The following is a 13,471-nucleotide window of genomic DNA, read 5'->3' on the forward strand; positions in this document are numbered from 1 at the left end:
ATCAAGGGAGGAAGAGATAGATGAAGGCAGAGAGAAAGGTCTCTCACGTCCATCTGGGCGTATATCACCCCCCTGGGAATCCATTTAATGACAAAATACGTTATTACATGGTGGGGGAGAGAGATGGAAGAGGCGAGAGGCAGCGTTGAAGGAACAAAAGTAATAAAGATGGAAACATCACATCTTTCATGGAGTCTCACTGCCAATGGATGACAGGGAGAAAGTTATTAAGAATGAGACGAGGGACTGAAACTAAATTAAACTGGATTGATGGGAGAGAGAAAAAGTTGAGACAGAACACAATAAAAAGTGAATTAATAAAGTTTAAAAAATTGTCTGTGAGACATAAATATCAATATCAGTAAGTGCATCCATTTCACACACACTGCATCACTATGCATACTCATCGTCTAGAATACACTTAGCACCACTGTTGTGTGCTGTTTGCATAAAACATGAATAAACTGCAAAACAGTAAATCACAATGTTCTTTTGCAGAAGATTTATTTTTAAAGAGTCAGAAAACATATTTTCTCAGTTACCGTATGGGTATCCCACTACCAGATAGCTTTGTTTTATGTGCCAAGATTTTGAGAGATCAAATTTGTGCCAAAACCACAATTTGTTGTAGCACCAAATAGCACACAGACAGACACAGTTAGAGGCTAGCTGGTGAACATAGTGGAGCATTTAACAGCTAAACAGCCAGATATTTCCCTCAGGAGTTGATAGAGACCAGAGTGAATATGGAGTTACATTTATCAGGTCGACACAAACACGACGCCAAATGAATGATAATGTTGCTTAAACTGCCAAATATATAAATACTATAAACATCTGTTTGCTAACAAGTTTGCAGTATCAACTTAAAAGCTGACTTGTCTGAGTTGTCTTCACAACTTATTTCTGCTACCCTGCAGCTGCAGTAACCAAAAAAAGTACATGATTGCAGGTTTAAAGTGCTGCAGCAGAAACACACACACACACACACACACACACACACACACACACACACACACACACACACACACACACACACACACACACACACACACACACACGCACACACCTGTTTACGTAAGTGCGATAGAGCGGGATGTCATCATCCAACTGGTTGCTGTAGGTCGATGTCACACAACCCAATTACTAACATTTCAGTGGTAACAGAAAATGTTGTTATGGTGTGAATGAAAGTTTCTCATTTTGGAACGATGTCGATGTGATTTACTCTGAAACACTGAGGAGACAGGAGGACTCTTTCCAGACTGCGAAAACGCAAAAAATATTATAAATTGATAATGTTCTTAAAAGTTGACTGAAAAACTGAACCTGCCGCAGTATTATTGCTCAAAAGAATGGCAGCATCAGTAGGAAAAACATGCATACATTACATATGGGCATTGCAGTAGCAGCCGGGTTCAACAAATAAAATCATTGTGTGCATGCATCATGAGGCGATATACCATAAAACAAGCAGAACATAATGCTCTGTTTTAGATCTGATGACAAATCATTAAGACAAGAACCAAAGAACTGCTGTCTTTACTGTATCTATCGCAAAATTAAGTTATATTTATCTTTATTCTGTGAAAAATATACAGTCTGTAAGTGTGTGCTTGACACAATAACTAAATTATGTTGTTATTGACCTTTCAGGGTCATGGTTGATAGGAGGAAAATGATTTTGCACAAACAAGGTTGAGTTATAATTAATAAAGCAATCATAAGTGTTATTATCTAATCTTGGAGTGTCTCAGGGTTTTGTGTTTGGTTGATATAGAGTTCAATAGTGTTCAATATGGCAAAATAAAGAACATGGCAGAGTCAGATGACAGCCATGATGCATTTATTCAGCATTCTATAATGCTTTGTTTCTCTTACCATGGACACTTACTAAAGAAAAACACAAAAGAAAAGAAAAAAAATCTGGAAATTTGCTTTTTTTCTTTTCTTTAAACCAATATTACGTAATGGATTATTTTGGTCACATTGGGATAGCACAATAAACTTTAAACACAACATTGGCATACCATCACTTTTTAAGTTTATATGGCAAACGTGTAAAGAAACAGACGCCTATTTACATATCCAGCTGATACGGTGCACATAGCATTCATTTGAAATCATATTTCTGGACACATTGAAGCCTGTTTCTCTCTGCCAATTCTTAATAAAAATATCAGGCTCTTTAGCCGCTAAATGCTCCAGTATGTTCAACAGCTAGTGGCTAACTATGTCTGTCTGCTATTTGATGCTAGGCACGTAGCATAAAGTCAGTTTTAGAGTTTTTTTGCTAAAAACATTAGCTTGCTGTGGCCAAACAATGCCATACTGTTTCGAAAAGCGTAATGAGCTATTTCCACGGTGGATACCGTTGCTCTCCTAAAAACACTGTGATCCATAGCAGCATTTAATCAGCAATTTAATTCAGCACATTACCTTATATTCATCAATGCCTACAAAGAACATGTAATGTTTTCACATGTTAGTGTATGTGACTGCTTGCTAACTGAGCAAAAACCAAGAAGAGTGTTAAAACTGGGCCTTAAATTACAAGATGTTGTAATTCTACAACATTTATTATACAACAAACATGAGTATTTCTTTCCTTCTTCCTCTCATTTTTCTTCTACAGTACCAGTCTGACTTTTATAAAAGATTGTTGTGCACAGGACAACTCTAAACCACTAGAGGGAGGGTGAGGTCTGCATTCAGAACTGTCACTGGGATACATGGTGTTTTATTGAAGTGCAGTTTCTTAAATGGTGTTGAACCCATTTTCTATTCTATTTCATCTCTAATTACTAATGCAATGCCAGACTGACTCTCTGTCTTTCTCACCTTTCTCTCCCACACACACGCACACACAGACACACACGCACACACACACACACACACACACACACACACACGCACGCACACACACACACGCACACGCACACGCACACGCACACGCACACGCACACTCAGAGCACATTGGTAATTTAATTGCTAAGGCTTTTGACCATAAACATGCTTCAGAAGTGCCTGTTTGGTTTCTTGAGCTATTTTTTAAAAGGTATTCAAAATCAAATCAATGTTCTTTTCAAAGAAGAAAGGACATCAGAGTTATAAATATAATAATATAAAAATGAAGTTCCTAATATCCCTTCAGGTTAACCAGCTTGGGGCTGACATTGTTAGCTGTTGCTTATTCCCATCTGTGATTTACAGTAAGCTGTGACGACAGAAGTCTATGATGATAGAAGTCGTGACCTTAGTGAAGCTGAGGGGTTCACAAACCCAATATATTTCCTTCTACATAAAGTGAGGAGAATTCAAATTTCAGAAACTGGGGCCAGGAAGTATTTCTCCAGCAGTATTTATTTAATATTATTTGTTATAGTGGCCTTGTAAAAATAGTAAACAGAAATGTAGCCATTTTATGTATTGTATCAGAGTTAGCATGAAGCTAATTTTGGTAGTACTGGTTGTTCTCTGGGTCCCTGGACATATAATGAAGCTAATATGTGTAATCTGCTTTTTGCACTATACGTGATTGGTATTACAGTAGTAGGTGACAACATACACACAATACACAGAGGGCAGTAGTTGTGTGGCAGGGGGTCAATATAGGGGCTAACAGCACATTTTGCTCATCACTGGAATGAATTACATATTATATAACATATTAATGAAACAAAGTCTCAATATACAAATAGCATAATAAACAATCCCATTTTTTAAGCTTTGAAGAGCAATGTATCCCACGAGGTTTCTTGAAAAAAAGTGTTTTTAAACCTCTAAAGTTCTAACAGTACATTAGCTGTGGGAACGTTAACTCTGAGAGTGAGAAATGTCAAACCTGTAGTGATGAGGAAGGGTTTCAGGAAGGACACTCCCTTTGGTCACAACATGGGAGGTTTCTATGTATATAACACGGTCTGACTGCACGGCTGTTCAACAACTAATATCACACTCTGTGTTACCAAATCATCTGGCAGAAGTTCCATTCAACACAGAGTCCAGCAATTAAGTTTTACAGTAATATATTTTAATGACTCTGTACCTTCAAGCTACACAATATCAATATCAAGATTTGAACCATTGATTGGAAACATGATCTCATTGTTATTTTGTACTGTATCAGACTGCAGGTATATCATGTGTTGTGGGTGTATCGTAATTTCAGTATACTTTGCTTTATCTTTGCCCATTCAGGAAGCTTTTGCATTTTAGAGTTATCAGTAAGTGTACTGTGTGAGTATGAACTGTGAGTGGCCACCTGGCTCAGCACGGGTTACACAGTGCAGGAAGTGGCCTCATTTGCTGATTGTGAGCAGGCCACAGATATTGAGGCTGGTTGTGATGATTCAAGAGTCAAAATGCTACTGCATCTGCAGAACAGCTCACAGAGTTTGAGTGTGTTTGTGAAACAGAGGATCAGTTGGTAGATTGTGGTCCCTCCCTCTCACCTTGCTCCTCCCCCTGCTGAGATGTTTGCATATACCTCAGTGTACCTGTATGTGTTAGACTGTGTCTGTTTAGCAGCCTGTGAAAGCCGAAGAACAAGCAGTGTTTCAGGAAAGTAGTTGGCTGGTCAAGTGGCAAAGTGGAAAACGACAGCTCTGCGGAGGCAAAGTGGTGAGGAACAAGAGAACAAGACAAAAGAGGAAAAACAAAGAGGGTAAATAGAGAAGAGAGAAAGAAAGGGAGGGAGGGAGTAAGTAGAGAGATAGGGTCAGAGAGAGAGAGAGACACAAAGTGCAAGTATACACAGTACTGAGAAAGAGACTGTCAGCAGAGCATACACTTCCCAGAGGAGAGAGCCTCAGAGCGAGAGAGACTGCTGAGAAGTTCAGTCTGACAAAATGCTGAGGAGGAGGAGAAGCGTGTCATTTGGTGGATTTGGATGGTAGGTTGCCTTTTTATTGGATGCTAATGTGTATGTGTGTCTGCATTATGTATGCATGATTGTGCACATTATGATTATGGGTGCTTAGTGAGTGTATAATGATGCACGTTATGCTGCTGAAATGTATATGTGCTGGTTGTTATGGGCGTGTTGTGCAGAAATGTAAACTTTTTTCTAAAAAGGAAGGATGGGTGGAGGGTTGAGGCTGCTCCTCTGTGTCACACCTCTGACACTTTGTCCTTTGTGTGTGTGTGTGTGTGTGTGTGTGTGTATGTGTATGTGTGTGTGTGTGTGTGTGTGTGTGTGTGTGTGTGTGTGTGTGTGTGTGTGTGTGTGTGTGTGAATGTAAAGTTTTACGATGGTTTCACTATGTGCTGTCTCCATTTAGGGAGGGAGGAGGGATTACAATCAACAGGCTGCTTTGTCTGTGTCTGCGACTGTTGTTGCTGCTGTCCTGCTATGGGACTGTGGGCACAGCTCTCACCAGTCATGTTGTGCTGCTGTATCTGGTGAAAAGAGTTCCAATGATGCAGTGCTGAAGTTGATGCTAGGGCACTCATTTAACATTGAATGTGCTGACACACTAAAATGGTGTGTTTCTGTGTTGGCTCCTCTGCTGGTTGTTGTTCTGACACTGAAGCTCTGCTTCAGAGCGCTTAACTTTCCCAGCTGGGCACAGGCAGCATGTCCTGCAGACAGGCTGAAATAACCTGAAACAGACAAAGCTGTGGAGCAGCACTTTACATGTAGCAGGGTTAATTACTCATAAACCCCCCCCAAAAGAATCAGATATTTTTCAGAAGTACTCGCTCTGTGAAAACAGCTATATAATGTCTTAAGTGGCTCTGAAGGTGATTTTACCATAAGAAAAAAAATAACACTGAGTTGTATAGTGGGAATTGTAAAATCTGGTGTTTTTGTGGGTTTTACCCATACTAGGGACTAAAAATGTAATCTTGGCCTCTGCTGCTTTGATTTTGAACATTCTCTGTTAAATCTGGCTCTTGGTAGTCCACAAATGTAATGGAAGTGCAATTCTAAATTGCTGGACAGATGTACACCAGCTCTGGTTAGCAACACATTTGAATGTTGTGTTAATGGAGACACAAACGTTCATCATGTGAAGTGTATATCGAAAAAAAATCATAGTATAGTATATTGAAAAACGTCATAGTATAGTATGTTGAAAAAAGCCATTAAAAATTCAAAGTGTAGTATGTCGAAAAAAAGGGAAAAAGTCATAGTATAGTATGTCGGAAAAAACAATGTCATGAAACAGGCCAGCATGTACTGGATATCAAACCTGGGTCAGAGTCTGCAGTGGATACTTTCTGGTGGCCTGTAGGCAGCATTGCTAACCACTAAGCCATTGTGCCACCGAAGAATTTATGTTGAAAACAGCAATAGTATAGTATTAAAAAAGCCATCAAAAAGTCAAAGTATAGTATGTCGAAAAAAGTCATACTATAGCATGTCGAAAAAAAGTCATAGCATAGCATCTCGAAAAAAAGTCATAGTACAGCATGTCGGAATTTTAGAAAAAAAGCCATCGTATAGAATGTCGAAAATTTTGAAAAAAGTCATAATATAGCATGTTGAAAACTGAAAAAAGTCATAGTATAGCATGTCGAAAAAAGTGACAAAAAAGTCATAGTATAGTATATCGGGAAAAAAAGTCACAGTGTAGCATTTAGAAAAAAGTGATAAAATGTTGTATTATGTAAGTTGAAAAGAGGATAACAAAGTCATAGAATATTATGTTTCGAAAAAAGCCATTAAAATTTTAAACTGTAGTATGTTGAAAAAGGTCATAAAACAGGCCAGCCTGGACTGGGTATCACACCTGGGTGAAATTCTGCAGTGGCCACTTGATGTTTGCCAGTTTGTAGCATTGCTAACCACTAAACCATTGGGCATCCAAAGACTACGTGCTGAAAACAGTAATAGTATAGTACGTCAAAAAAGTGATAAAAAAGTCATAGTATAGTACAGTATATCAAAAAAAAGTCAGTGTAGCATTTAGAAAAAAGTGATTCAAAGTTGTATTATGTATGTCGAAAAGAGTGATAACAAAGTCATAGCAGCATTAAAATTTTAAACTGTAGTATGTCGAAAAAGGTCATAAAACAGACCATCCTGGACTGGGTATCGAACCTGGGTCAGGTTCTGCAGTGACCACTTGATGGTTGCCTATTGGTAGCATTGCTGACTGCTAAGCCATTGTGCATCCGAAGACTACATGTTGAAAACAGTAATAGTATAGTAGGTCAAAAAAAGCCATTAAAAAGTCAAAGTGTAGTATGCCGAAAAAAGACATAGTATAGTATGTGGAAAAAAATGTCATGAAACAGGTAAGCCAAGACTGGGTATTGAACCTGGGTCAAACTCTGCACTGACTACTTGCTAGTTGTCTGTTAGCAGCATTGCTAACCACTGAGCCATTGTACCACGAAACAATTGATCTTGAAAACAGTAATAACATAGTATGTTGAAAAAAGCCATAAATAGTCATAGTATAGCATACCGAAAAAAGTCATAGTATAGTATGTCGAAAAAAAGTCATAGTACAGCATGTCAAAAACTTAGAAAAAAAGCCATAGTATAGTATGTCTAAAAAAGTCATACTATAGCATGTCGAAAAAAAAGTCATAGCATAGCATCTGGAAAAAAAGTCATAGTACAGCATGTCGAAAATTTAGAAAAAAGTCATAGTATAGCATGTTGAAAAAAAAGTGACAAAAAAGTCACAATATAGCATGTTGAAAAAAGTGACAAAAAAGTCATAGTATAGTATATCGAGAAAAAGAAGTCATAGTGTAGCATTTAGAAAAAAGTGATAAAAAGTTGTATTATGTATGTCGAAAAAAGTGATAACAAAGTCATAGAATTGCATGTCGAAAAATTTAATTTTCATTCATTAAAATTTTAAACTGTAGTATGTCGAAAAAGGTCATAAAACTGACCAGCCTGGACTGGGTATCAAACCTGGGTCAGGTTCTACAGTAATCACTTGATGTTTACCTATTGGTAGCATTGCTAACCACGGAGCCATTGTGCCACAAAATGCTCAACCTCAAAAACAGTAATAACATAATATGTCGAAAAAAGCTATTAAATAGTCATAGTATAGCATGCCGAAAAAAGTCATAGTATAGTATGTCGAAAAAAGTCATAGTACAGCATGTCAAAAACTTAGAAAAAAAGCCATAGTATAGTATGTCTAAAAAAGTCATACTATAGCATGTCGAAAAAAAAGTCATAGCATAGCATCTGGAAAAAAAGTCATAGTACAGCATGTCGAAAATTTAGAAAAAAGTCATAGTATAGCATGTTGAAAAAAGTGACAAAAAAGTCACAGTATAGCATGTTGAAAAAAGTGACAAAAAAGTCATAGTATAGTATATCGAGAAAAAGAAGTCATAGTGTAGCATTTAGAAAAAAGTGATAAAAAGTTGTATTATGTATGTCGAAAAAAGTGATAACAAAGTCATAGAATTGCATGTCGAAAAATTTAATTTTCATTCATTAAAATTTTAAACTGTAGTATGTCGAAAAAGGTCATGAAACTGACCAGCCTGGACTGGGTATCAAACCTGGGTCAGGTTCTACAGTAATCACTTGATGTTTACCTATTGGTAGCATTGCTAACCACTGAGCCATTGTGCCACAAAATGCTCAACCTCAAAAACAGTAATAACATAATATGTCGAAAAAAGCCATTAAATAGTCATAGTATAGCATGCCGAAAAAAGTCATAGTATAGTATGTCGAAAAAAGTCAAACTTATAGCAAGTCGAAAAAAAGTCATAGTATAGTATGTCGAAAAAGTCATACTATAGCATGTTGAAAAAAAGTCATAGTACAGCATGTCGAAAATTTAGAAAAAAAAGTCATAGTATTTAAAAAATTTAGAAAAAAAATGTCATAGTATAGCATGTTGAAAAAAGTGACAAAAAAGTCATAGTATAGTATATTGAAAAAAAAGTCATAGTGTAGCATTTAGAAAAAAGTAATAAAAAGTTGTATTATGTATGTCGAAAAGAGTGATAACAAAGTCATAGAATTGTATGTCGAAAAAAGCCATTTAAATTTTAAACTGTAGTGTAGTGTAGTTTAAAAAGGTCATAAAACAGACCAGCCTGGACATCGAACCTGGGTCAGGTTCTACAGTGACTACTTGATCTTTGCCAATTGGTAGCATTGCTAACCACGAAACCATTGTGCCTCCAAAACTGTATGTAGAAAAAAGTGATAACAAAAATCAAAGTGTAGTATGTCGAAAAAAAGGTCATAGTATAGTATGTCAAAAAAGTCATAATATAGCATGTCGAAAAAAGTGACAAAAACGTCATAGTACAGTATATAAAAAAGGTCATAGTGTAGTATTTGAAAAAAGTGATAACAAAGTCATATTATATTATGTCGAAAAAAGTGATGAAGTCATAGTAAAGTATGTCGGAAAATGCCATTAAAAAGTCAAAGTGTAGAATGCCGAAAAAAGACATAGTATAGTATGTGGAAAAAAATTCCATGAAACAGGTAAGCCTAGACTGGGTATTGAACCTGGGTCAAACTCTGCAGTGACTACTTGCTAGTTGTCTGTTAGCAGCATTGCTAACCACTGAGCCATTGTGTCACAAAGTAATTGACCTTGAAAACAGTAATAACATAGTATGTTGAAAAAAGCCATACTATAGCATGTCGAAAAAAAATCATAGTATTACATGTAAAAAAAGTCCTACTATAGCATGTCGAAAAAAGTCATAGTATAGCATCTCAAAAAAAAGTCATAGTACAGCATGTCGAAAATTTAGAAAAAAAGGCATCGTATAGAATGACGAAAATTTTGAAAAAATAGTCATAGTATAGCATGTCGAAAAGTGACAAAAAAGTCATAGTATAGCATGTTGAAAACTGAAAAAAGTCATAGTAAAGCATGTTGAAAAAAGTGACAAAAAAGTCATAGTATATCGAAAAAAAGTCATAGTGTCGCATTTAGAAAAAAGTGATAAAATGTTGTATTATGTATGTCGAAAAGAGTGATAACAAAGTCATAGCAGCATTAAAATTTTAAACTGTAGTATGTCGAAAAAGGTCATAAAACAGGCCAGCCTGGACTGGGTATTGAGCCTGGGTCAGGTTCTAAAGTAACCACTTGATGTTTACCTATTGGTAGCATTGCTAACCACTGAGCCATTGTGTCACAAAACAATTGTCCTCGAAAACTGTAATAACATAGTATGTTGAAAAAAGCCATTAAATAGTCATAGTATAGCATGCCGAGAAAAGTCATAGTATAGCATGTCGAAAAAAAGTCATAGTATAGTATGTCGAAAAAAGTCAAACTTATAGCAAGTCGAAAAAAAGTCATACTATAGCATGTTGAAAAAAAAGTCATAGTATAGTATGTCGAAAAAAGTCAAACTTATAGCAAGTCGAAAAAAAGTCATAGTACAGCATGTCGAAAATTTTGAAAAAAAGCCATAGTATAGTATGTCAAAAATGTTGCGTATTGGTAGCATTGATAACCACTAAGCCATTGTGCCTCCAAAGACTACATGTTGAAAACAGTAATAGTATAGTACGTCGAAAAAAGTGATAAAAAAGTCATAGTATAGTACAGTATATAAAAAAAAAGTCAGTGTAGCATTTAGAAAAAAATGATTCAAAGTTGTATTATGTATGTAGAAAAGAGTGATAACAAAGTCATAGCAGCATTAAAATTTTAAACTGTAGTATGTCGAAAAAGGTCATAAAACAGACCATCCTGGACTGTCGAAAAAAGTGATAAAAAAAATCAAAGTGTAGTATGCCGTAAAAAGGTCATTCTATAGTATATTGAAAAAGAAGTCATAGTGTAGCATTTAGAAAAAAGTGATAAAAAGTTGTATTATGTATGTCGAAAAGAGTGATAACAAAGTCATAGTATAGTATGTCGGAAAAAAAACATCATGAAACAGGCCAGTACGGACTGGATATCGAACCTGGGTCAGACTCTGCAGTGGCTACTTTCTGGTGGCCTGTTGGCAGCATTGCCAACCACTGAGCCATTGTGCCACCAAAAATGTATGTTGAAAACAGCAATAGTATAGTATTAAAAAAGCCATCAAAAAGTCAAAGTGTAGTATGTCAAAATAGTCATAATATAGCATGTCGAAAAAAAGTGACAAAAAAGTCATAGTACAGTATATAAAAAAAGGTCATAGTATAGTATTTGAAAAAAGTGAAAACAAAGTCATATTATATTATGTCGAAAAAAGTGATGAAGTCATAGTATAGAATGTCGAAAAATGCCATTACCCATCACTTTCACATACTCCTACTCCTCTTCACATGTCCTTCCCTCACATGGAACACACCTTTCCCAAAGCAGTTTAGTGTAAATCACGGCAACCCAACATAGCATAAGCTTTTTATGAAGCAGCGCACAGGCAAAATGTGGCCACACTACTTTAAAGTGTCACTACAATTTTCAGCGTGGTGATTGTTTAATTGAACAATTTCACAATGTAAGGTGCAATGTATATTGCAGCTTCTGGGGGACAATGTATGGCTCTTTGGGTAAATTTATTTTACTTGTCTTCTGAAGCTTAAAATTATCAGCCCCTACAGTACATGTTTCTTTTTGGACATGAACACACACGGATGCATGAATGACTAGTTCAGAGCCAATGCATTACTAAATGAAGGGCTGACTTTGTGCATGCAGGCCACAATTTTGTCCCCATAATGCATTCACACGCGCGTGCGCACAGACACACACACACCCACACACACAGTCAATTGTAATATTCCTTTCATCTCGAAGATGTGGGATAAATAAAGCTTACACATGATAGACTGGTCTGTTTTGATGATTTAAGCATAAGGTGGGTGGTTTATCTTCTCAACTGCTTAGTAATAAATCCTGTGAGAGCACAAACTGCAGATCGATTACAATATTAAAGAGTCTAACATTTGTCGTCCGGCAAGATCAAATACCACTGAGACCATTGAGGTGTCACTGTGGCAGAGCAGCAAACAAAATGTAATATATCCATGGGAATGTCTGTGTTTATTGTCTTATTTAACTATATTTCTGTTGATCTTTAATAATGCATTATGCAAACTTCTGCATAAACTATTTTACTAGCTATAGCTCATTATGAACCTGTTATACTGACCTTCGGATATCTAGTTACTGTAATAGCATGATCTCTAGTAATGTGTACTGTTGTTGATAACATTCAAAAACCCTGGAACAAAATCAAATTATATTTACATAAAACATTCAGGTTGGGTGATGGTGCAGTAGATAAGTGTGTACTGTGAGTTTGTACACTGTGTTTGTCTGTGTCAGTGTGACTGTGTGTATTTGCATGAAATAGATCAGGCACCGCTCTGCACAGTTCAGTCTGCAAATTAATGGGATTATAGGGCTGGTCCGAATACCATTTTTTGAGCTTCGAAGCTTCGGTAGTAATGAGCATCGAATATTCGAAGCTTCGGAGAGAGGGGGCTGAACATATTATTATCTCTAATAAAGGCAGGAATCTCTATGTGTCTGTCTGTTTGTTTGCATTTTGATTATTTTAAGAACCTTTCATCCAAACGACTTCACAAGGGAGTGCAGTGTCGTATTTGGTGCAATATAGATAGACAGGCCAGACGCGTTCAGAATTAATAAACTTTTAATAAACAGAACAGAACAGAACAGAACAGCGCGAGCAGGAAGCGGCGCGCCTCACGTGAGCAGGGCTTATATGTCCCGAGAACGGAGACTTCACTAATGATATAAAACACACACACAGATCTGTTAACTTAAGAAATATTTTTAATAAGGTAGTCTATATTACTATACTACTACAGTAGGCTACGTTTTTACTATTCGTCATTAACTGCCGTAGCCTATTCGCAAGTCACGTTATTTTCCATGAAAATTAAGTGCACATTTTTATCACGTGTAAATGGCGGATAAATAAAAGCAGCTCGTTCTACTTACAGAACTCAGGTGATTTCTCAAGCTTGATGTGCTGTTGTGGTAGGCCAGTTTCAAATTGCATATTTGACACTCTGCCTTTGTCTTGTCCTCACTTAATTTAAAGTTCTCCCACACAGATGAAGTCTTCGGCATTTTTGTCTTCTTTTCGCTGAATTGTGACGGTAATGACGTTCAACTCATGGGCGTTTTAACTGGGGCATGTGACGTGACGTCCAAGTAAAATCTCAAAGTCTCCTATATTTCGCAGTAGATTAATTTAGATTAATAATAACGGGTAAAAAGGATAATACATTTTGTTTCTATTATTTTATTTTCCACAATGTCAAAGCAACGCAGCTAAACCCAAAATACAAGCTCAGGCATGCACTTCTGTCCATGCAAACTGCGCTGTTCTGCGCTCTAGCCAGAGAATACTCCCGTTGCAGGAACACTTTAGTAGTCCAAGAAGAAGCAAATATATTTATTAAGTATAACGAAGTTGGTTTGTCCATCCTATTAAAATGGCTAGGCTATATAAGAAAATTGTAAAAGAGAGTATTATATTTCGAACATATTCAAGCGCGAATGAGAACCGTTTGGAGGGGGATGCCAGGTTG

At 36.6% G+C, this 13,471-nt stretch overlaps 1 protein-coding gene across 5 annotated transcripts in view; it reads left to right on the top strand.

Annotated features, from left to right (window-relative positions):
• The window catches only part of rap1gap2a (RAP1 GTPase activating protein 2a), a 127,561-nt gene that overhangs the window by 5,874 nt on the left and 108,216 nt on the right, over positions 1-13,471 (top strand). The window contains exon 1 of one of the 5 annotated variants that reach the window (XM_031294925.2): positions 4,506-4,894. The exons of 3 other annotated variants lie outside the window; for them this stretch is intronic. In XM_031294925.2, the coding sequence (XP_031150785.1) occupies positions 4,851-4,894 (44 nt within the window). In that variant the 5' untranslated portion in view covers positions 4,506-4,850. Of the gene's footprint in view, positions 1-4,505; positions 4,895-13,471 lie in introns of those variants that run through there. One more of the 5 variants, XM_036001362.1, reaches the window with a different exon arrangement.

Source organism: Sander lucioperca, chromosome 5, assembly GCF_008315115.2.
Source record: "Sander lucioperca isolate FBNREF2018 chromosome 5, SLUC_FBN_1.2, whole genome shotgun sequence".
NCBI lineage: Eukaryota > Metazoa > Chordata > Actinopteri > Perciformes > Percidae > Sander > Sander lucioperca.